Genomic DNA, 21,478 nt, shown 5'->3' with positions numbered 1-21,478 from the left:
CGCCGCGCCGGGCGGTTGCCCGGGCTCCGCGCGCCGCTCGGCCAATAGGAAGCGAGGGCGGGGTGGTTGCCATGGCGACAGCAGCGCGGCCGCCACTCGCGGAGCGGCTTCTTGGCGGAGCCCCGCGGGCGCGGCCAATGAGGAGGCGGCGCTCTGGATGGGGGCCGCCATTTTGCGGGGCCGCCCTGAGGGGCGGGGGCCGGGCTGCTCCCGCTCTGCGGCCGCTCCGGCGCTTCCGTGAGGGTGGCCGGGGCTTTCCCGCGCCTCGGAGCTCACCGCCCGCCGATGGTTGAGGCCGCCGTGCCCTGTTGGGCTGTTCACGGTGGGAGCAGGACTCCTGCGAGGTTTCTGTGCCTCTCCCGCCCGGCTGAGGGGCGGTCGCGCCGCTTGTGCGTCTTTCTAGGAGTCTTTGAAACCAATTGCTCCATCAACAGAGAAAAATCCGATTCATTTGACGCTGCTCCTTGGTAATGACCTAAGAATGAAGGCTGAATTTCAAGGATTATATCCTTCAAGCTCAGGAGCGATGCATGCCGACAAGAGGGAAATCGGGCAAGAATGGCAGGAGACCGTCGTGGATGGATAAGAAGCTGATGAGCAATAGAGAAAAAAAAATACGGCTGTAGAAAAGAAGAGGTTTTTTTTCTCAGAAAGGAAAAAGAAACTTTCAAGAAGTGGATACGAGGACAAGTGGCCTTGGAGGACTACAGGGAAATCCCCTGGCCAGGGGGCTTGGGGCTAGATGATCTTTAAGAGCCATTCCAACCCTGTAATATTCTATTCCATAATTCTGTAATATGCATTTGCTGATGGTTTGGCAGCTGCTGTGTCCCTAATGCCTGTAACAGGATTTTTAAATTAATTTATTCTGGTGTCTTCTCTAGTATTGAATTAACATCGATGAGTTCATATCCACAGTGTTATATGGGGCAATGTTTTGTCATTACAGGGCTCTAGATCAGGTCAAAGAAATGTTACATTTGTGAACTCACCAGTTCAAAACCTTTGCTTATGAAAAACTGACTTGTAAATTCGTTAAATTATTATGTTGGAAAAGAATCAGTATTTTTAAATAACCCCACTCCTGCTACCAGCAGCTATGGAGCAGATTTGGAAAAGAAAAGCTCTGAAAGACTGTGCATGGTTTGTTTCCCCTTCTGAAGCAGACCTTAGGGCTAAGGTTTCACGGAAACTCAAGTCTCAAACGTGATGGAGTTTCATGAAGAGACAATTGATGTAACTGCAGATGGGCCTTAGAAAAAAATAGGGAAAAGGAAAAGGTGCAGAATGGTGTAAATTTATTAAAATGTCTGCAAATCTGATAATACTGAAAAGTTTACAGTAGGCAACTCCAAAAAAGGAAAGAAGAAATCAGTAATGCCCGAGGTGCCCAGCCAGGTGAGGATTCCTGAGCAGCACCTCTTTAGAAGAATGGTTTTTTCTATTGTGCCAACTGCTTTTTCTTAGAACAAGAAGGGGGAAATCAGAGGGAAACTGCAGTGGGGTGTGGATCAAAGCATTTCACAGAGTAGCTTCTGTTCCAGGTTGCCAGGAGGCTGAGTTGTAAACCCGCCCTGCTCAGGCAGTCATTCCCAGCCCCTGCAGAGGCTCCACTTCACGTCGTGGAGTTGGTTGCAGTGTGCTGGGTGACGGATTCATCCTCCTCTCCCGTTTGCTGACTCTTCTTCTCCAAGGAATTCTGGGAGCTCCTCTCCTCCGCTTCCAAAATCTGTGAGGGAACAAGCAACCAGAAGTTGGGGAAAGAGAAAGCAAGGAGCAAAAGCACAACTTAATTCACAGAGCTGAGATGAAGGAAACAACAATCTGGAGCTGATTTATTTTTGGGAGGGGGCAAAAGTTTGAGATGAGGTCTTGTGAGAAGAAGAAAACAAGGGGAATCAAAATGTGGAGCACGAAGAGGCAGCAAATCCAAATGTTTTGCCTCACTAGAGTCAGGAAGCCCTGGAGAACCAAATAATCTGTGATTGGGATAAGGACTAAATTTGACCCTGTGGCTATTTTGTTCTTTGATGCTAATTATAAATAAAAATACATATATCTGTATATATACTGGCATTTATGGCTCTTTTATTATATATATTTTATATTTATTTATTTATGGCTCTTTTCAAATACTTCCCCCATAATCCCTATTATCAACTAAACATTCTTCATTGTTTTCTTTATTAACTAAACAAAACACAGTAATCTTTCTCAATGGTGCAAGTTTTTCCAGAAAGTCAGGAGGTGACCATAGCACAACCATGTTGTATTTCCCTGGCAAGGCAATTGAAGCCGTGCTGACTTACACCATATTGTGATTTATCCCAATATATTTTAATGATATTAAAAGCTCTTCAGAGATAATTCCTGATAGAGAAAAAGCTGACTCTGGATTCTTTGAGTGCCTGTACTGAATGCTGACAAGAATGAAGTTTACCTACCGAGGCTATACGCTGATCTCTCTGTGCAGTGCTGTATATTGAAACTGCCAGTTTTATATTGGCTTCTTCGTTCTCCCGGACCGCCAAAATATTTAACATCTTCCAAGAAATCAGAAGAAAGACCCCTCAGCTTTCCCACAAAATGAATGTACCTCTATAAGCCTGACCTGCTAACAGAGCAAATGCTGCGTACAAGAATTGTAGAATGAGATTAAATATAGATCTGTGCAAATATGTCTACATCCTGCTAGGTCAAGCTCATAGTCTTAATTTTAGATTGCTACTGTGTATGAAATTCTTGAATGAAATTACTGATATTAACTGATAAAGCTTTTCTGGAATCACAGTTTTGGCACTGCTTTAGAAATGGCACTGATAGCTTTGGCTTATTCTTTGTCTTATACAGGATATGCAGTACAAGCAGTGGGAATATTTTGTCTGTTGATACATCAAGACTGAGAAATTTGGCAAGTAGTTCATGAGGTCACAGTGAACTAGTTTCAAATTTCTGAGGAAAAAACGTGATTTTTGCAAAGTTGTTCTTAATTATACTAATATTCTGGGCTAATATAATTGTGCATTCCCTCTGCAGCTCCTTCAGGGATTTCTCTTCCTCAAAAAGCATTACAAGAAATCCAATAGCTGTGGCTCCATCTGCTAGAATGATTATATTTATCATGAAGTAATTACAAAGAACACGGATCTGTTACCCAGTCAGTGTGATCAGCAGTACAAACAAAGTGGTTTATGAAGTATTTCCCTACAGCTGCTCATGCAACAAGGCCCTTCAGTATTTGGGATAGGGTTTCCTGCAATGCCTAGCACCTAGATCTAGCATTACATCCAATATCCTTCCTTTTTGGCCTCATTCCTGGGCAAATGGCAGGTAGGCTTCCAGATGCCCCAATTCATATATTGTCATTTGCTCTCTGAAATGTTTCCTCACAGGGAAGGAAGACTAAGAGCAGGAGCAGGAGAGTGTGTGACCCTCCATAAATATCTTACAGCTACATCTTCACTGAACAATGCCTGAGTAGCAAGCGTAATAATTCAGCATGGCCACCAGCTTTGTCTTTTCTCACAGTTTGTGCTGAGGAGGCTTTCAGTCAGCTGAAACTATTTCTGCACCTGATCAGCTCTGCCCCTGGACACCTCCCTGTTACCTCTGCTTCAGAGTCCCGCACCAGCTGCTTCAGATCCTTCTGCTCTGCCCTCAGCTCCCACAGCAGGTTATAGAGATAGCGCATGTTCTTGTGCTTCTCTGAGGACCAGGGCTGGAAGAGATCAGTCAGTGAGGAACAGCAGCACTGCCTGGGTGCACAGATCATGTACTCTGCACGATCCTGCTACAGGCAGGAAAGCAGCACTCATTCCCATCATTGAAACATCAAAGCCATGGTCAGCATGGGTTTATCAGACTTCATTTTGATTCAGAATCCATCAGTAATGTGAACCAGATGGCACACATTGCTGATGCTGCTGTTTTACAGTTGAAATGAGATTAATAGGAATGTATAGAAATAGAGATGAAAAAACATGGGATTCCAGCAATGCTATTCTGTGTATTCTCCCCAGTGAGAAACGGGAATTTTAAAAACCCTATAACATTAAAAAAAAAAACCCTACTAACATAAAAAAAAAAGCCTACTTTGTATTCTCTGTTTGGTTTTCCTAAGTGTAATTGTACAGCATCACTGCAGAATTTACTGGCAGGCTTCTGCCTCTGGTTACAGACTTGCACTGATGCTGTTAGTGGGGTAACCCCTCACCCCTGATGAGATCATGGCAGCACTCCCCTTCTTTTGGAATATCTTTTATTTAAGGCTAGCTTGCTAGCTAGCTATCTGCCATGTATTAAGCCTCTGCATCTGCAGAGTAAACCCTGGGCTATTTAAGGAATGATAGGACCCAAGAACTCCACAGCAGAAATAGAACCAGAAGAAAGTGTCTGCCTTTGCTGCTCTGTTCTTGCTTATTTTGAAGAGGGAACAACAGAGGACATTGCAGCTTCCCTGCTATGAATCTCCAGAACTGAGTCCAACAGCTGCTGAACCTACATTTTGCAGGATCCCAGGGGATGTAGAGTCTCCCTGATGACCAAACCTGAGAAGATGACCTCAGGCATGGCCAGAGCAGCCCTGCCATGCCACATGTCCTGCACTCCCAGCATGGCAGTGCCTCTCCTGGGCTGTGGCTGTTGTCAGCCTGGAGCTGTGCAGGTGGAGTAGAGGGGCAGCATGGAATCTGTCATGTCTGTAGTTCTTTCACTGACATTTCACCTTTGTGTCTTGTCATCTTCATACCTGGTATTTGACAGTGTTTTCTCTGCTCAGGAAGACTTCACCTTCTCTCTTCTCCCTCCCTATTACTCTAGCGAAAACCACCTTTGAGGGAATGATGTCATAGATCTCCAGGTGATAGGTCAGCTGGATGACATCATCTATGACCTTAAAGACACGTTCCTCTACATCTTCATCAGCAGGCTTTTTTGGATTTCTGTGGAAATACTCCCTGATTTGCTAATGGAGAGTGAAAAAAAGATACAGAAGCAACTTAGACAACACAAAACTGGGAAATTTACAGATTTAGGTAAAACCCCAAGGTAAAAATTGTGCTTTTCTGCCTGGACTTGCATCTTTTGGCCAATGGTCCTACTGTTCTTGCCTATGTCTTAAAAAACCCAACCACAAAGTTGCTTAAAGCAATACAGAAGTTTCCTATTTGTGGAGCAGAGTATGCTTTCCAAACTCCAAGTTAGCTTGGCATGCATCCCTGCCTGAGGGACCTGCAGGAAACAAGGTATTTTGGAGGAAAGCAAAGTTTCCCACATTTCCCAACACTGGGGAGGAAAAGGTAGCATGTTTGGTGCTAGTCCAAAGACAGACCACTGCATGGCTCTGTCCTGGCAGGTGAAGTGTCTGAGCCATACATACTGCCAGATGTCAGACTTTCTCCTTCTGTTCTGCAAACCTGACCTGACAAGAGGAAGAGTAAGATTACCTGCCTGTAACAAATCAGAGTGATGTGACAATTCATCAGGAACTTAAAATGATATTAGTTTGGGCTCAGCACACAAAATCATTTTCCTAGTTTTGAATCTTGTAAAAATTTAATTCTGAAATAAAAGTCACTTTTTTTTTCTTTCCTCTGACACACAATTTCCAAGCCTTAGTTTCCTAGTTTAATTCTAGCCGTTCAGTGCAATTCCTGACAACTGGTCACAGTAGCTCTCTGTCAGGCAAGCAACTGTGAGACACAGCAGCTGAACAACGCTTGGATGTCTCATCTGGAGACATCAGCCTCAGCCATGCCCACTGAAAATGAACTGGAGCCCCAGGCAGTGTGTTTTGCATAGTTTAAATATCACAGTGACACATATTTTCTGTTCCTGCCTTGGCCATACCACTATGGGCCGGGCGTTAGCCTCAGCTGTGCCAGCCATTTCCATCCCCTGCTCTCTTTCACCAAACTTTATGTGCCGCTTGTGCAGGAGGTCCTCCCGCTCCTCGAAGTACTCTGTCATCTCTGTAGCAGTTTCAGAACGTTTCCAGAGGCCATCAACTCGTGCTTTGTGGTAAAACTCCACTGTGTGCCCAGTCTCAGGTTCCAGTGATGTGTAGGTGTGAGCTAAGGACAAATCACACACAATTTCGGAGTTAGCAGCTGTAATACACTGAACACAAGCATGGCCAGGGGAGGTCTCATTTTCTTCAGCTTTAGCAACAGATCTGATGCAGGAGTTATCCCCAGCTGCACAACACTGATAGAACAAACATAATCCTAAAGAGAAAGTTTCAGCTTCTATTAATTCTGCTGATAAAAGCAGAAATGTATCACCCTGATACACATGACAACTATGTATTTTTCTAACACATAGAAAACTACACAGCTGTGGGAGCACTGCCCAGGACTGCAAGCCATCAACCCAATTCTCTACTCTTCACTGGAGATCATTTTATTTATCTAGGCAATTTATCCCACAAGTATCCTGTCCCCCCTGCCTTTCACCTTTGGGCTTTTGCCACTACTAGAAGGGAGTTGTGTGAAATCCCATCAGCTGCAGTGGGTGCCCAGATGAGCAGGAATACCTTTAAGAAGGAGGGGGTGTCCAGGATTAAAATGGTCTGTGATCAGCTGTGTTTGATGATTCACTTCTCTCATATACAGCAGGTCTTTTCGGTGTTCGAACCATTCCTTCACCTCCAGTTCTTCAGTACCTGGCAGGAGAAAAGTCATTTTGCATCCTTAGGTCACCCTGTTGGAGCTGGCAAAATTCTGATGGGCTCTGAGTGTCTGTGCCAGCACCCTGTGCTCCTGATACAGCCTCAGTGGACACAGTATGGCCACTGGAACTGCCCTGTGCACAGGGGAATTTTGGATGTGAATCCTGATCTACATTTGAGTAGGTGAATTATACCCTAAGAGGGTCTATTCCTCTCCATCAACCAGAACTGGAGTAATGAGCTCAGGAATAGAACATGGCACAGCAAAGGGCCATGGATAGACAAGAGAAATTCCATCCCAAATATTTATTGATGGTGTCAGGAGATTGGAGCATCACACTATCCAAGAAGGCTGAGGGCAGGACACTGTCTGTCCAGTTTGGAATCTGCATGGTTTCTTGAACCAGCTGTTAAAAATAATGTTTTCAACTACAGAGATATCCTCAGGCTGTAGCTGCCCCTTCTATGGCCCCTTTTGACACCAATGAGGAAATGAAGATAGTGACACTATTGGATTAAATCCAACCACCCTTCCATTTCTCTGAAGACTGAAAATCCAAGCAGCTGACCTGTAACACTGAACACTTTCACTGGTGTATAAAAGATTCAAACCCTTGTGAAAAGCAATGCTGCAAAGTTCAGGGGCTCCACAGACTAAGCATGATGAAGTTGGAGGATAAAGTAAGTCATTCCCCCACAAAGCTGAAAGGAAAATGAGATAGCACAAGAGAGACTCTGGCAGAAAGGGGACACTTCCTCCTTTCCATCAGCACGGCCCAGCTGTGTGCTCAGTGTGTGGAGCGTGCTCATTCATCCCTCTTACGGTCAGAGTCTGCGTAGACAGTGAGGCGTTCCACCAGCCCGTCTCTATTTGCATACGCCGCCCATTTCTCCTGCTTTGCTTTGTCGTACAGGATCACCTTCTTCCCCCGGGGAAAGGGATTCTCATATTCTGCAGTGGGCAAGAGACATGTCAGACAAATTGACTCCTCTGTACTTAGCCCCAAAAAAAAGAATTTAAGAGGGGAAAAAAACATGGTCTAAGGGACATTATCCATTTATTTATTGTGTTCTGCTGGCAATAAAGCTGTTCAGATTCTGCCTGTTGTCCTTTAATGTTATAATGGTATAATAACTCTTTTCTCTCCCCAAACAGGTATTTGATAATGCAGGAGCAGTTCCTTGTGCACAGCAGTAAGAGAAAGACCATCCCAGGCAAAATTCCCTGCTGGCAGGAAAACACACTGTGGGGCGTGTGTCTGTGGGGGATGAGACAGGGCAGCACTGAGGGCAGCCACTGAACCAACAGGTGCTGTGGCCTTCATCTATTGTGCTTTGACCACCTGAAGGGAGAACCCTGTGACACAGACAAATGTCCCAAACCCACTGAAAGGTCAGCTGGGGGCAAGCAAAAGGCAAAGGAAAAATACCTACCTTGGCAAGATACCTTAATTCGCTCTACCCATGATAGTGGCATCTCAAAGGTACTGCCTATTTTCTTCTTTTCTTGCTGAAATAGAAGCAGAGATTTGTGCTTTTGGCAGCATCTCTTACTGTGCCAGGAGGCATTTTGGTCCTGGTGAACTGCAGTGATGAGAGCTCAGCTCATGTGAGGCTGTGTTCTGGTGAGCACCATGGCACAGCTACAACAGCACATCCCTACTCGAGCCTGATGGAATTATCTTCTCCTGGCTACTGCTCATGCTGGCAGGGAATGAATGTGGCAATCACCAGATTATTTTATGTAGACCCTGGAGGACTCTTCGCTCCCCATTTATGGGGACAGGCTGAGAAGAGTAGATAGCAGGAGGGAATTATTATTTGCATTCCTCTGTCCTGCTGTGCAGATGCAAGGTCTGTTTTATCATGCTGTCTTCTCCCAACATGACAACATTTTGTGCTTCTAGTACATGGCATTTTTTGTATTTTAGAGGACACACATTATTTCTGCTTTTGCTTGGCAGGTTCACCTTGCAGCCAAGAGGGGAAGGTGACCAGCATAGAAAGAATGTCCACAAAAATCTCATTCTGGATTTTATTTTTTAAAATTATTTCACCCAAAAGGCCAATGCACTGGAGGCTTGCAGAGATCCCTAGCCACTTACGACACCTAAAGTACCACTTGGAGTCCTGCTTCAGAAATCACCAGAACTCTCCTAGATTGAGAAGGAATCTAAACCTGGCCAGAGTAGAAGGGATGTGCCCTGAAGAGGGGAGCAGGCAGGCAGATATTCACTATGGACACACTGGTTCCATACAGAGTCCCCAGTGCTCAAGAGCATTGCTTGGGTCACTCACCATGTCATCTGTGCTGTCCTTGGGTGACTCTGTGGGCAACTGAGAGTCCTCGTTGCTCTCTGGAAACATAATTTCCCAGTAGAAATGATTACTCAAGTCAAAGCTGAGATCCTAGGGCATACAGAAAAAACTCTTTTAACTACAGGACATTGTCAAGGGCCTGACACTAAATTTGACCACTGCATCAATATGTCTGTGGTGCTCTGGACCTGCCTGGGTGCCAGAGACATTAGGAACTCTAGGGAGTTGAGCTCCTCAAATCCTTGGCTGGCTGGTGAGGCCCCAAAGACTGTCCCCTGTGCCTTAAGGTTGCAGAACCCCTTCCTCGTGGTGCCTGTTCCTCAGATGAGAGAAAATGGCTGGAAATGCTTCTGCCTCCTTCCTCTGGGCAAGTATGGCCCCAAGGGCAAGCTGATCTAACTCAGACCCTCACCTCCCAGACCCTGTGTCTGCTGGGGGGTAGCTGAGGTGTGGTAAGAGCTGAATCAAGATTTTACCTTCCTTGAGCTATGCCTGACTGCCTCAAAAGCTGTTGTTTGAGAGAATGAGTGCCTAGCCAGCCTTAAAAGCTGAAACTTTTGCACTGTAGGGATTTCATAGATGTGATCTGTATTTGCTAGCTCAGAGTCTGGGATGCCCTGGAGTAGTTCCATAGTCTGTGTAATCAGAGCAACATGACCAAAACCAACACAAGGAATGGTTAAGTGGAAACTGGAGCACTCCTGGTCTTGGGCTTCCCCAGGACTCAGGAGAGCCCAGCTGTCCCTCAGTGCCCCGGCAGGGTGCCGAGGGCTCCCTACCTTGCAGCCGTTGCGGCAGTCCTGCATGTTCACCCAGTAGTTCTTGTCGTTCCAGATGCTCTCAATGCCAAGGAAGCACTCATCCTTGGTGCTGTGGCTGTTTCCTGTGAAGGGGTTGATGAAGAAGGTCTCGGGCACCTTCCTCTTCCCAGACAGAACCAGAACCCAGGCGTGCACCCGTAGGCCATGCAAAGAGTCTCGCTTGGGCTTTTCCACCTCCTGTAGCACAGAGGATAGAGCAATAATTATTGCCAGTTCACTGACATTTCATTCCAACCCAAGGGCCATCTTGTCCTTTCCTCTGTCCACTTCTGAAGAACTCCAGGCTCTTAATGCTCTTCAAGAGTGAGGTGCATAGTCAGCACATGTTCCTGTGCCAGCACACACTGTGCTCCTGCAGGCCAAGAGCTCATGGCCATGATCAAGGTTGTGTCATCCTTCAGGAGGGTGTGAGCTTTTCTCTTTGGCCAGACATCAACTCTGCCTCAGCTACTTTTCCTGAAGCTCACAGGAAGGTGGACCTTGCTAACTCACCTCAACCACCTCCTCTTCTTTTTCCTCCTCTTGTGTGGGTTTAGCTTCTTCCTCCTCCTTGGCCTTCTGCTGAAGTTCAAACTGGCTCTTTGGCTCTGAAGGGTACTTAATTTTATACTTGTTGGGATCCTCCTTTACTGGTTCCTGAAAAAGCAGGGTATTACTGTGAAACCCAGCAGAGATCAAGAGAAGGAAGTAAATGTATGGCTTACAGGTAACCCCCAGTTCCCAACATTTGGCAGTTTGCAATATTGCACCTGGTGAGCAGAAATTCAGTGAAGCCAAAAAGGCCTTGTAAGGAGCTGTAGAAAATCACTCAAAAGATTCCTTTGGTGGGCACAGACTCAAACCCAGTGTGCACCTGAAGCTGTTCCCCTTAGCTCAGCTCTGGAGCTCACTGGACATGAACAGGCTGAACATGTGTGCTGGACTCCTCCCTGCCCACTGCCTGCAGATCTCACCTCTGGAGGCTTCTTGAGCCGTGGGCACACCTCCTGGGTCTGGTCCATGGAGCACATCTCCAGGGTGGCATATCCATGCACACAGTAGGCATCATAGCCAGCCCCTACCAGCAGGGAGCACAGCAGCACGCTGAAGTCAAAGCAGTTCCCTCGCTGGTACTTCACAATGGTGGTTGGGGAATAGAGTGAGCTGGGCTTCAAAGAGAGAGATCACGGTCACAGTGCTTGTCTTGTGGAGCTGAAACATGCACCAGGCAGAGAGAGGCATTGCCCCCATCCCTGGGCCCTACACCCTATGGGAATCTGTTATGTAACATTTCTTTAAAAGCCACTGGCTCTAAAACTCCCCTCCAAAATGATCTGGGGAAACTCTGACCTCAAATCTGGTGAGAAATTTAACCACAGGAAGGGAAGGAAATGACAAACTCATCAAACTGCTGAAAACCTAGTGCTAATCCTGGAATGGGATTTCTCTCTCTCTGCTGCTGTTCTGTCTACAGGTCTTCCAAGGAAAACATCCATAAGCTAAATTATAGTTCACAGGAGGAAACATATTTCTTTTCTGGCCCTCACTGGTGAGCAATAAAAAGTATCACTACATACATACTGCATACAGAGAGGTTCTAATCCCACTCAGTTCTCAGACATCACCTAAGGTGATCAAGGCAGTCTCCACCTGCTAAGTGGAGATACCTTCTGTGTAGTCAGAAAGTGCCAAAGCTCCTCTTGAGACCCTGGGGCTCTTGGGACAGCCTGTGCCTGGTGTAGATTTTTTAGGTCACTCTGCAGTCCTTGATAGCAAGGAGTGTGTTCTCTTAGCTGATTCTCATCTAGAACCTGCCCCAGCTCTGGCATCATCCCTTTTTGCTAACCTAGAAATCTCCCTTCATCCCAAAATATACTCAGATATGGGAATATAAATGTCAGAAAGTGCCTAAGAACAGGTCACTGAGGTCAAGTATCATCCCCTAGGGTTTATGTGCTCCTCTGTTCCAAGGTGTCTTGGGTTTTCAGAGGAAAGGCTTGTCAGCCACTGCCTCCCAGAGTGCTCCAGCTCCTCATCTGGGCCGGCTGAAGGCAGGGTCTGCTCTTGAAGAAATGGTGCTTAATTACTTAAAAGGTACCACACTGCACATGCACTGGGACTGTGGGTCCAACAGAATGCACTGGGTCTAGGAAAATCTGGGGGCTACCTAGATAGTGAGGGGATGGTGGAAGTGTCAGAGACCTTTGTGATCCCACCCACTGGGACCTGCCCACTGTGTCCTGCTGAAAGGCCCTTCTGTCACCTCTGCTGTGTCTCTGCTGGGGCTGCAGCCCCTTCCTTACCGGTGTGATTGGGCACTTGAGGGGCTCCATGATGAGGTAATTACTGACAAAGCTGGCACAGCCTGACCAGTAGTACATGTCTGGGTAAGGCAGCAGGGTTGGCCTCACCGTTGTGCTCACAAACTTCTGCAGGGCAATAAGAGGAGTTTTTGGTTAGCCAAGAGGCCCTTGGCAGAGTGTCCTCTCCAAAGCCATCCTCAAACCACCCCTGGATGTCGCAGATCAAATTCAGGATCTTTCTACAGCATATCAACAGCTGCAATATCCCTTCTTTCCAGTTCCAGGATGGAAATTTCATGGGGCTGGGAGGCTGTCTGCTTGCCTGTGGCTGAAACTTCAACCTCATCTCGGACACATTCCAGATGTGATCCAGTTCTTATCTTCATTTTCAAGCAAGACAAATAACTACTGCCTTTTCTGGCTTTTACATCCTCCAGCATTCTTTTTTGCCTTGCATGCTAATGATACAACAAATTTTGGGGAAAGATGGTAGAAAGTAGCAATTCCAGATGCCCAGAGGGCAGGGGGGAAACATCAGGTCCAGAACTAGACAACAGCTGGGCAGCTTGGGCCCAGAGAAAACAAAACCAGATAAAAATCTTCCACATTTACTCCTTCCCTGTAACTTCGGGGAAGTTCAGAGTAAGTCCTAACTCTGGATCCCTATCTGTGGTGGAGCCTGAGCCTTATCTAGTTCATGTTTTTCTTTTCCTTCCCTTTATGTTTCTGTGGTCTCTCCTGTTTCCTAAGTAAGCATCACTCTGCAGCCCACATGGCAACACCAACACTTATATGGCTCATGGATTTGGACAGCCATGGTGTTCCTGGGGCTCTGTGTACCCGCTCAGGGGCTGTGGGTTCAGCCAGCAGTTCCCATTCCCTTTATCCAGGAGGAGCTGCTGCTCTTCCACAGCATTTGGCACAGTGGAATCCAAGTGTTCCCTGTGCTGTGCCCAGCCCCACACACCCCATACCTGCACTCCACACTCGTTGAGTGGGTGGATGAAGAGCGGCTTGCGGTCAGGGCACAGGTGAGAGTACTGCTGCAAGAAATGGTCAGCCTGCTGCAGCAGCTTCTTCTCCTGCCGGGAATTGGTCTTGTACGAAGATGGTAAGTTGGATGTGTCAATGGTGCTCCAGTCAAATTCACTTATGTAGAAGGGGGAGGTAGAGAGACACAAGTAATAAATAAGCCAGGAGCAATACAGGCAGGATGATCTGATATCAAAACATGGCAGGGCTTCCCTGTTTTACAGATACAAAATGGGGGCCATATCCAAGGATATGATTTTGACATAGCCAAACATCTCTGGAGCAATGAGAAACTGACATATACCCAGAGTCTTGGGGGATCTTTATACAGTGGTGAATGGATGTACAATCAAATGAGTTACCTTGTCTTACTTGCACACCTACACTCTTGGACAAACTCTTCAGGCACAAGAAACTTGCTCACTCCCATCACCATGCAAAGGGACATATGTGCCATCCACACGTGTGCAATTACCCTGTGGGGGCCCAAAGGGAACATCTCTGCTCATCCCAGCCATGGGCAGAGACTTACGTTTCATGGCTTATGACAGAGGCTTCCTCTGCATCTAGCTCCAACTCATCGAGGAAATCACTGATACGCAAAGAGATCACATCTTCTGGTGGTTGCTCCACTTCCTCCTTCTCCTCCAGGGCCTCCATTCTGCCGGGCACTACAGGGATGCACACACCAGGGTGAACTCAGGGCTGGGACCCAGATACACAGCAACAGAGAAACACTCCCACTGTGGCCGCAGTGCTTTGGTACAGGAGCACGGCTGAGGCAGCCAGAAAGGGAGAGCACTGAGTTTGGGCTGGGACAAACTGTCCAATGTTCGTGGACACCCTAAGCGCGCAGAGCAGGCAGAGCCTGGCTCGGTAGGGCAGAGCACGTCCCCACATTCAGACCGCGTCCCCCCTGTCCTCCCTCCTGCCCGGGGTGCTGCTGGCAGAGCAGCAGCTCCATCAACCCGCTGGGCACCGGCCGTGCCCGAGCCCGCGGCCCGCAGGGGCCTCGGAGGGAGCGGCCGCTCCGCGGAGCCGGCAGCCCCCAAGGGCAGCGCGTACCGCCGCCGGCGCGGGCGGTGTTTGTGCGCCGTCCCTGCGGCCAGGCTGACCCCGAGCGGGGCACACAGGGAGGCACAGACCTTGCCCAGGGGCCCGCACCGCCCCCGGCCGTCCCCTCACCGCGGCTCCAAGGGCAGAGCGGCCGCTCCGGCCCCGCGCGGCTCCGTTGCTCACCATGGCAACGCCCGCGGCCGCGGCTCCGTGACCGGCCCAGCGCTCCTCGGGACGGGGCTCGGGGCTCCTCGGGACGGGGCTCGGGGCTTCTCGTGGACAGGCCCGCGGCTCCTCGGGACCGGCCCGCGGCTCTCACGGACGGGGCCCGCGGTTCCCCCGCGCCCCGACCCGGCAGGGACACCCTCAGGGTCCCCTCAGACCTCCCGGCACAGCCCCCGGCCCCGGAGGTTCCCCCGGGCACCCGCTGCGCTGCCCCAGCCCCGGCGCCTCGCCCGGCCCGGCCGCCGGCACCGTGCCCCGGGCCCGCTGGGAGAAGGGGACAGAGCGGAGCAAAGCCGGGGACAGCGGCCGGCCCTGCCCGCCACCACGGCTGAGCTGTCGCCCTCCAAGACCCGCTCCGAAACTCACGAGTTCGGCTCTCTTAAAATTAAAGCCATCCCCAGTGATCCTTTGTTGCACAGGCACTTACCCAAAGGCTGGCACCAAGGGATAGCGAGACACCTTGTTCTTTTTTTCTTTTCTTTTTCTACTTCTTTTTCTACTTCTTTTTCTTCTCCTTTACCTTTTCCTTTTTCCTTTTCCCTTTTCTTTCTATTTTTCCTTTTCCTCTTAATATTTTTATTTTACCCCTTTCTTCCTTTATTTCCTTTTTATTCTTAATTTACAGTTCATTAGATTGTAAGCAGGGTCAGATGCTAAACACTTTTTTCTGGTTTATTGTGGTTAAGAAAAATTATGGATTGATGGATGGACGTTCACATTTGGCACTCTGTTAAGGAAACCGTAGCAATTAAAGCTTTGAGGATGCACAGACTGCAGTCAAAATATATCAAGAAGCATCATTTTCAGTGATTAATGCAATTTGCAGCTGGTTACTGTCACCTAAATGGCATGAACTTGTATTGAGGGCAGGGGTTTAGGTTGGATATTAGGAGAAGGTTCTTCCCCCAAAGGGTGATTGGGCACTGGAACAGGCTTTCCAGGGAAATGGTCACATCCCCTAAGCTTGCCAGAGTTGAAAGAACATTTGGACAATGCCCTGAGAGGCACAGGGTGGGACTGCTGGGGTGGTCCTGTGCAGGGACCAGGAGTTGGATTCAGTCATTGCGGGTGCATTTCACATCTGGATATGAAGCAAAGTGGGGTATGATCCTCCATCTCTCACCAGTACTTCTCAGCAGTTTTTAAATGCCAGAAGTCAATTAAGAAAAAAAAAAAAAAAAAAAAAAAAAGATAAGGCAACTGTATGTTGTGGTTCTAAAAGTGCCTGTACTCAGCGCCCAAATTTATCTGGCCTTGGTGTGTGCTGCTGTGCTATCTGTATTATTGCTGCATCAAAAACAGATACCACAAAACCACAAAATCTGGGGTCTGCTGGATGCCCAGACCCCAGATCCCGGCGGGTTTTGCTGACACTCCCTGTTTGGGCCCCTGTCAGGGCTGTGGATTGGGTCAGCACCCACACTGAGCTGTCGGCTCATGGGCACGGCCATCCGTGCCGGACTTGGAGAGTCCTTTCCTCCTCCCCGGCCCCGAGGGATGCTCAGCGGGCTCTTGTGCAATCCCAAAGGCCGTGTGTGTGCGTGGGGGAGAGCGAGGAGCTGTCGGGAGGCGATAAAAGGCACGGGCGGGAGGCACGGAGCGGCCCCGGTGTGCCCAGCCGGCCCTGGGGAGAGGAACATGGATGGAGGAGCAGAGAGCAGCCCGGCAATGGTGAGCAGGGAGAACAAGGTGGTGGGATCTCTCAGGGTGGATCTCTCAGGGTGGGATCTCTCAGGGTGGGATCTCTCAGGGTGGATCTCTCAGGGTGGATCTCTCAAGTGGGATCTCTCAGGGTGGGATCTCTCAGGGTGGGATCTCTCAAGTGGGATCTCTCCGGGTGGGATCTCTCAAGTGGGATCTCTCAGGGTGGGATCTCTCGGGGTGGGATCTCTCAGGGTGGGATCTCTCAGGGTGGATCTCTCAGGGCGGATCTCTCAGGGTGGATCTCTCAGGGTGGCTGAGCAAGGATCTGACAGGGCATTAACTCCTCCTGTCCAGCTGCTCAGGGTCAGTGCAGGGGGTGTGGGTGAGCTGTGTGAGAGGGATTTTGGCACTGGCTTTGTCCTGCTCTCAGCACTGACAGAGCATTGCCCAGCCACCAGTCCTGGCTGACTTGCATCCACATCTCTGATAAGGAGTATCTGGTGTCCAGGGCTGGTCCAGCACTGTGCCAATAATTTCCCTAAAGAAATATATTATCTGTAGCAACAGAAGAGATTGTCCTTTTGACACTAATTTTAGTAGTGTTCAAAGCTTTGGGTTTGTTTTACTATCCCATTGTCTCCTTGTTACCGTTATGATTTACTGGAACAGTGAGGATCCTTTTGCAAATTCTAACTCTTCAAAAGAGCTGTAGTGGGAAGAGAATAACTCCTTTCCTCTTTGGGGAGCCCAGACTGATGTCCCATCTGTGCAGCTTTACTCAAATTGCCACTGAAATGTGACTTTGTCACTGTCAGCACATCCCTGTGGGTCCTAGGGCTGGTTTCTCCCACCTCCTTTCTGGAGTAGCTACTTAAATTCAGGAAAGTGTTTGACTCCTGTGTTGGCCTGATGAGGGAAGGCTGATCTGGACCTTTGGGGTGGGCAATTACTTTGCTTCATGGAAATACAGCACAGAAAATATTTCACCAATGCTTGAGGATTCAGCCTTTCTGAATGACTGCAGACATCTCCAGTGAGTGTGATAACAAATCCCAGTTATGCAGAGCCTGCTTGTTTTTCCAGGACAGGACTGTGAGATGCTTGCTGCTGCTCTCTGTGCTCTGCCTGGCTGGCTGTGAAGGCAACAAGAGTGAGTCACCCTGTGCTCTGTCCCTGCTGGGTCATGGATGGGTAGCATGGCAAGGAAAGGCCAAACCTCCACCTGATCCTTGTTCAAGTTCCTCATTCAGCACACTGCTGAAGGCTGCTAAAGAGGAACAATAGAACAGGGCTCAGAGAGGCAGGAACTGGGGTCAGGAGCCAGCAAAACAGGCAGAAACTGCAGGCTGTCCCCCCCAGACTGACAGTGACAGGCCCCTTAGCTCTGCTCCAGATTACAGCCAGGCTCAGGAGGTCTCACAGCCTCCCAGCAAGCTGAGGCAGGAGGTCCTTCCTCAGATGTGTCTGCTCTGGCTCCAGTTGAGGATCTCAGCCCTTGAGAGCTGTGCAGAGCTTCCTGCTGTGGGATGAGTTCTCAAATCTCTCATCAGGGAGAAATTCTTGCTGCACTTCATCTTTCTTGTCTTTGCTGCAGGTGAGCTGGCCAGCAGCCATGGCCCGGGGCCAGGGGTTGCCCTCCGTGTCAGGAGGAGCCCAGATGCCTGCCTGCCCAACCCATGCCAGCACCAGGGGCAGTGCCAGGTGCCTGTGGACAGACCAGTCTGCAGCTGCAAGCCAGGCTTCACTGGGGAATTCTGCCAAGGTAGGGCTGGGAATGCTGGGGAGCCCTCCCCAGTCTGTCCATGGGCACCAGAGGGACATGGGCACAGTTCACTGTTGCTACCATGAGCACATCCCAGCTTCTGGTTCAGGTGTATTCTGCACCACTACAGCCATATCCTGGCTATGTGCTGGTAGAAAACCCAGACACAGGCCATTTTCCTCTTCCCCAAAAGCCTGAATTCCTTGGCTGTGCCATGGTGCAGCAGGGCAGGCTGCAGGGCACAGCTGCCTCACAGTTTCAGAACAAGCACATCCACCCTGGCACAGATACAGTGAAGCCCTTTCCAAACACTGGCCAAAAACTCTTTCTTCTTCTGAAGGAGAGGATCCCTGTCCCTCTGGTGCCCTAGACACACTGTGGGGGTTGTGTGGAGAGCCCTCCAAAGGGACCAGCCTGTCTCCTGCCCAGTGTCTCTGAACAGCCCTACAGCTGCACCAAGGCTGCTGAGCTCAGTGGGACTGTGCCACCCTCCAGCTGGCCTGGGGCTCCTTCAGGCCTCTCCCTCATTGCTATTGCAGATGGCTTTTTCCCCCAGATGTGGTGCTGAAGCTGGCCTGTGAGGAAGAGCACATGAAGATGATGGTGAGGAAGGAGGTGTTTGAGCTCTTGAAAATCCCACTGGAGCTCGTCCACTTGAAGAACCAGGCATGCAAGGTCTCAGAGAAGGAAGAAGAGGGTGAGCTGTTTTTTGCAGCCGTTCTCACAGGTGAAAACCACACTGCCTGTGGATCAGTAATCCAGGTGAGGATCCATAGCTCCAAAGCCAGGAGAGAAGCAGACATGGTGAGGCGGGACAGCAAAGGGCAACCCCAAAGGCTTTTGCTTTTATATCTGGGTGCTGAAAAGTTCTCATTCTCCTTGAAAGTCTTCCCTGAGGATGTCAGAAAGCTCTTCTGCTTCCACCAAACCCCTGCTGGCAACATATTTTTTCTTACTTAGGAGAACTTGGAAGTCTCATTGTGCACTGGTAACAGCCCTCAGCTTTCTGGGGACATCCTGTGAGTTCTGCAGCCCTGTCCCCTTGGTCCCTGACTTGCTTCACGGAGCAGGAAGGGAGCAGACAAGGTGCTGGAGCTCTGCATTGCACAGCAGAGCCCTGTGCTCATCTGTGCCCACCGTGCCAGCAGCCCCCAGACACAGGCTGAAAGCCCAGCAGATATCCAGGCCTGGAGCAGCTACAGCTGAGGTGTACCTTCTGAACTTGCAGCTCTGTGTGTGGCTTTAGTCATGACCTTGATTTCTGTGTCGTTCCAGCAAAACAGCTCCCATGTCTCGTACTCCAACGCCATCGAGTCGGAGCAGGAGGCCCCCAGGGCCCCCATCTCCCGCAGTTTTCAGCTGGAGGTGCACTTCTCCTGCATCTACGCCTACCAGCAGGTTGTGAGACTGCCCTTCGCTCTCACTGCTGTTGACAAGTGAGTGCCCCACTTCACCTGGCTGCTGGCATGGTGTCTTTGAGCTTAGAGAGAAGTAGATTCAGTGAGACAATTTGCAAAGGCACTGGGGAGCCCCAGAGAGCTCTGAGAGCAGTGGTGGCTTCACCTGTGCCATGTCCTTCCCCCCTCCTTGCTGTGTTTGTGAGCTCTCATCCTGTGCTCTCCTCTCAGGCTGGTACAGCTTGTGGTCAGAGAAGGACACTTCAATGTCAGCATGAGACTCTACAAGTCCCCCTCCTACCTCGAGCCTTATCACCTGCCAAGTGTGGCTGTGCCCCTCACGGACACTCTCTATGTGCTGCTGAAGATGGAGGGGCAGCACCAGCTCAAGTACTTCCTGCTCAGTGTTCTGGACTGCTGGGCCACACCGAGCCCAGATCCACACCAGGACACGCAGCACAAGCTCATTGAGCAGGGGTGAGGGCAGTGAACCCAGCACATCCCATCTCCTTGCACCACAGTGTGTCAAGGACTAGACAGAGATAGGCCTGCAGGCTGCCCTCATTCCCTGTGGGATGTGTTATCCCACAGGGATTACCCTGCTCCACCTCATTTACCACCCACTGATCTAGCCCCCGTGTCCCAGGTGTCCCCATGACGAGACAGTGACCTATCTGAATGCCATTGGGGAGAGCACCAGTGCCAAGTTCAGCTTCCAGATGTTCCAGTTTGTTGGTTACCCTGAGATGTTCCTGCACTGCCGTGTGCAGCTCTGTGTTCCTGACAGCCCAGAGCCCTGTGCCAAGGTGAGCTCCCTTGCCCTGGGGGGCTGTGGGACCTGGGTGTGGGAGCTGGAGATGAGGGTTTGAATCCTTTCTTCCTGAGACAGAGTGGTAGGGTAACTCTGAGGAGGGGTTTAGTCTTCAATCTTTGGCTTACAAGACCAATGTTTTTATAAACTATTAGAGTCAATTAGAACTTGAGTAGTTTATTTTCTAGGGGGGCCACAAGGGGGAATAAAACTAGGATGATTGTGAAGTAAGTGAATGAGGCTAGTTGGCCAATGATGATGAATGCCTTCCCTGCCTCTGCTTGGACAAGGGGCTCTGCTCTGCTTTTGCGTGCCTCACCCAAACACCTCCAGAATCAGAAGCCCTGAACACCAAAGGTGCCGGGGCCTGACCCCACCAGAGACCTCCTTTCCCTCTTCCCTGGGAAAGGGAGATCTACAGGATGGCCCAGGTGCAGGGCGTCCTCCCCTGCCCTCCCATCACCCTTCCCTCCCTCCCTTCACCCTTCCCTCCCTCCCATCACCCTCCCTTTGCCTTTGCTGGCAGCAATGCCCCAGGCACGGGAGGAGCAGGCGGGCACTGGCAGATGACCACAACAGGATTGTGTCCTACGGGCCCATCCTCCTGCTGGCTGCTCCTCCCTCAGGAGCTGACATCCACCGTTCCAGCAGTGACCAGCAGGACCCAGCGGGTATGTATGTCCCCCAGGGCAGTCCAGGAGCAGGGCTGGGGGCAAGCCCACCTATGGCATGGCTCAGAGCAGGCATGCATGCTGAGCTGTACGCAGCAGGGCTCAGTGGAGGCCGTTTGAGGTGTTGAGTCCTGTTAGTGCCCTCAGGATCCCAAAGTACCCACAGATCCCACAGCTCCTGTGGCTCCTGCCTGTCACAGGAGATGACCTCCCTGAATGTATCCCCAGTCAGGAGATGCCTCAGAGGGCTCAGGGGACCCAGACACACACCCAGTCTCTCTCCTCTTTGGCAGGACCCAGCCCGTGGCTCTCCAGGGCCCTCATCCTGCTGGGTGTGCTCACCGTGCTCGCCGTGGCTGCTGTGGCCGTCAGCGTGAGGCGGAGGATGGGTTAGCAAACAGCTGTTTCCCAATAAACATCCCAGCAGCAGAGAGGCTCTTGCTGTGTCTCTGTGGGTGTTTTGGGGAAGGAGGTAATGGCTGGGTTCTTGAAGGATGAGGTGCATCGCAGTGTTTCTGTTCCCTGTTGCATCTCTTGGACCTTCTCCCCTGTGAGCCCATAGTCCCTAAATCCAGAGTGTGTACCCAGGGATGGGAGAGCCCTTCCTCCTGCTTCCCTCTTCCCCACAGAGTCACCCTGGCACGTGGGGAGATGGAAATACCCCACTCTAGATACCAAAGCTGGTCCTTGCATAGTTCTGTGCCACACAAAGGCAGCATTAGCAGAGAAAGGGCTGCTTCGTGCATGCACACGTGTGTGTGGGTATGGGTGTGGGTGTGTGCACCCATCCA

At 50.1% G+C, this 21,478-nt stretch overlaps 2 protein-coding genes across 2 annotated transcripts; one reads left to right on the top strand and one right to left on the bottom strand.

Annotated features, from left to right (window-relative positions):
• Nucleotides 1-197: 197 nt before the first annotated feature.
• DRC7 (dynein regulatory complex subunit 7) lies at nucleotides 198-13,781 on the bottom strand. Its single transcript, XM_058034112.1, has 15 exons — nucleotides 13,654-13,781; nucleotides 13,064-13,238; nucleotides 12,090-12,215; nucleotides 10,761-10,955; nucleotides 10,300-10,443; nucleotides 9,766-9,984; nucleotides 8,966-9,076; nucleotides 8,102-8,177; nucleotides 7,491-7,619; nucleotides 6,533-6,661; nucleotides 5,848-6,071; nucleotides 4,748-4,963; nucleotides 3,608-3,718; nucleotides 2,445-2,543; nucleotides 198-1,729 (listed from the first exon to the last, which is right to left on the bottom strand). Exons 1-15 carry the CDS (start codon nucleotides 13,779-13,781, stop codon nucleotides 1,616-1,618), a joined length of 2,196 nt encoding a protein of 731 aa, XP_057890095.1. The 3' UTR covers nucleotides 198-1,615.
• Nucleotides 13,782-13,950: 169 nt separating this feature from the next.
• Nucleotides 13,951-21,081, top strand: LOC131089638 (pancreatic secretory granule membrane major glycoprotein GP2-like). Its single transcript, XM_058034470.1, has 9 exons — nucleotides 13,951-13,997; nucleotides 14,072-14,802; nucleotides 17,641-17,808; nucleotides 18,365-18,570; nucleotides 19,084-19,244; nucleotides 19,437-19,682; nucleotides 19,852-20,011; nucleotides 20,543-20,687; nucleotides 20,981-21,081. The coding sequence occupies exons 1-9, from the start codon at nucleotides 13,951-13,953 to the stop codon at nucleotides 21,079-21,081; spliced, it is 1,965 nt and encodes a 654-aa protein (XP_057890453.1).
• The last annotated feature ends 397 nt before the right edge of the window (nucleotides 21,082-21,478 follow it).

The sequence above is a fragment of the Melospiza georgiana genome, chromosome 14 (assembly GCF_028018845.1).
Source record: "Melospiza georgiana isolate bMelGeo1 chromosome 14, bMelGeo1.pri, whole genome shotgun sequence".
NCBI classification, from domain to species: Eukaryota; Metazoa; Chordata; class Aves; order Passeriformes; family Passerellidae; genus Melospiza; species Melospiza georgiana.
The sequence above is the reverse complement of the archived record's forward strand: the minus strand, read 5'-3'. Positions and strand labels throughout refer to the sequence as shown.

Coding starts and splice junctions, on each gene's coding strand:
- LOC131089638 (XM_058034470.1), top strand. CDS start 13,951: ATGTTCGTGGACACCCTAAGCGCGCAGAGCAGGCAGAGCCTGGCTCG. Junction 17,809..18,364: donor CACTGGGGAATTCTGCCAAG/GTAGGGCTGGGA, acceptor TTTTTCCCCCAG/ATGTGGTGCTGAAGCTGGCC. Junction 18,571..19,083: donor CCTGTGGATCAGTAATCCAG/GTGAGGATCCAT, acceptor GTGTCGTTCCAG/CAAAACAGCTCCCATGTCTC.
- DRC7 (XM_058034112.1), bottom strand. CDS start 13,781: ATGGAGGCCCTGGAGGAGAAGGAGGAAGTGGAGCAACCACCAGAAGAT. Junction 12,216..13,063: donor TCAACGAGTGTGGAGTGCAG/GTATGGGGTGTG, acceptor ATTGCCCTGCAG/AAGTTTGTGAGCACAACGGT. Junction 10,956..12,089: donor TCAAGTGCCCAATCACACCG/GTAAGGAAGGGG, acceptor CTCTCTTTGAAG/CCCAGCTCACTCTATTCCCC.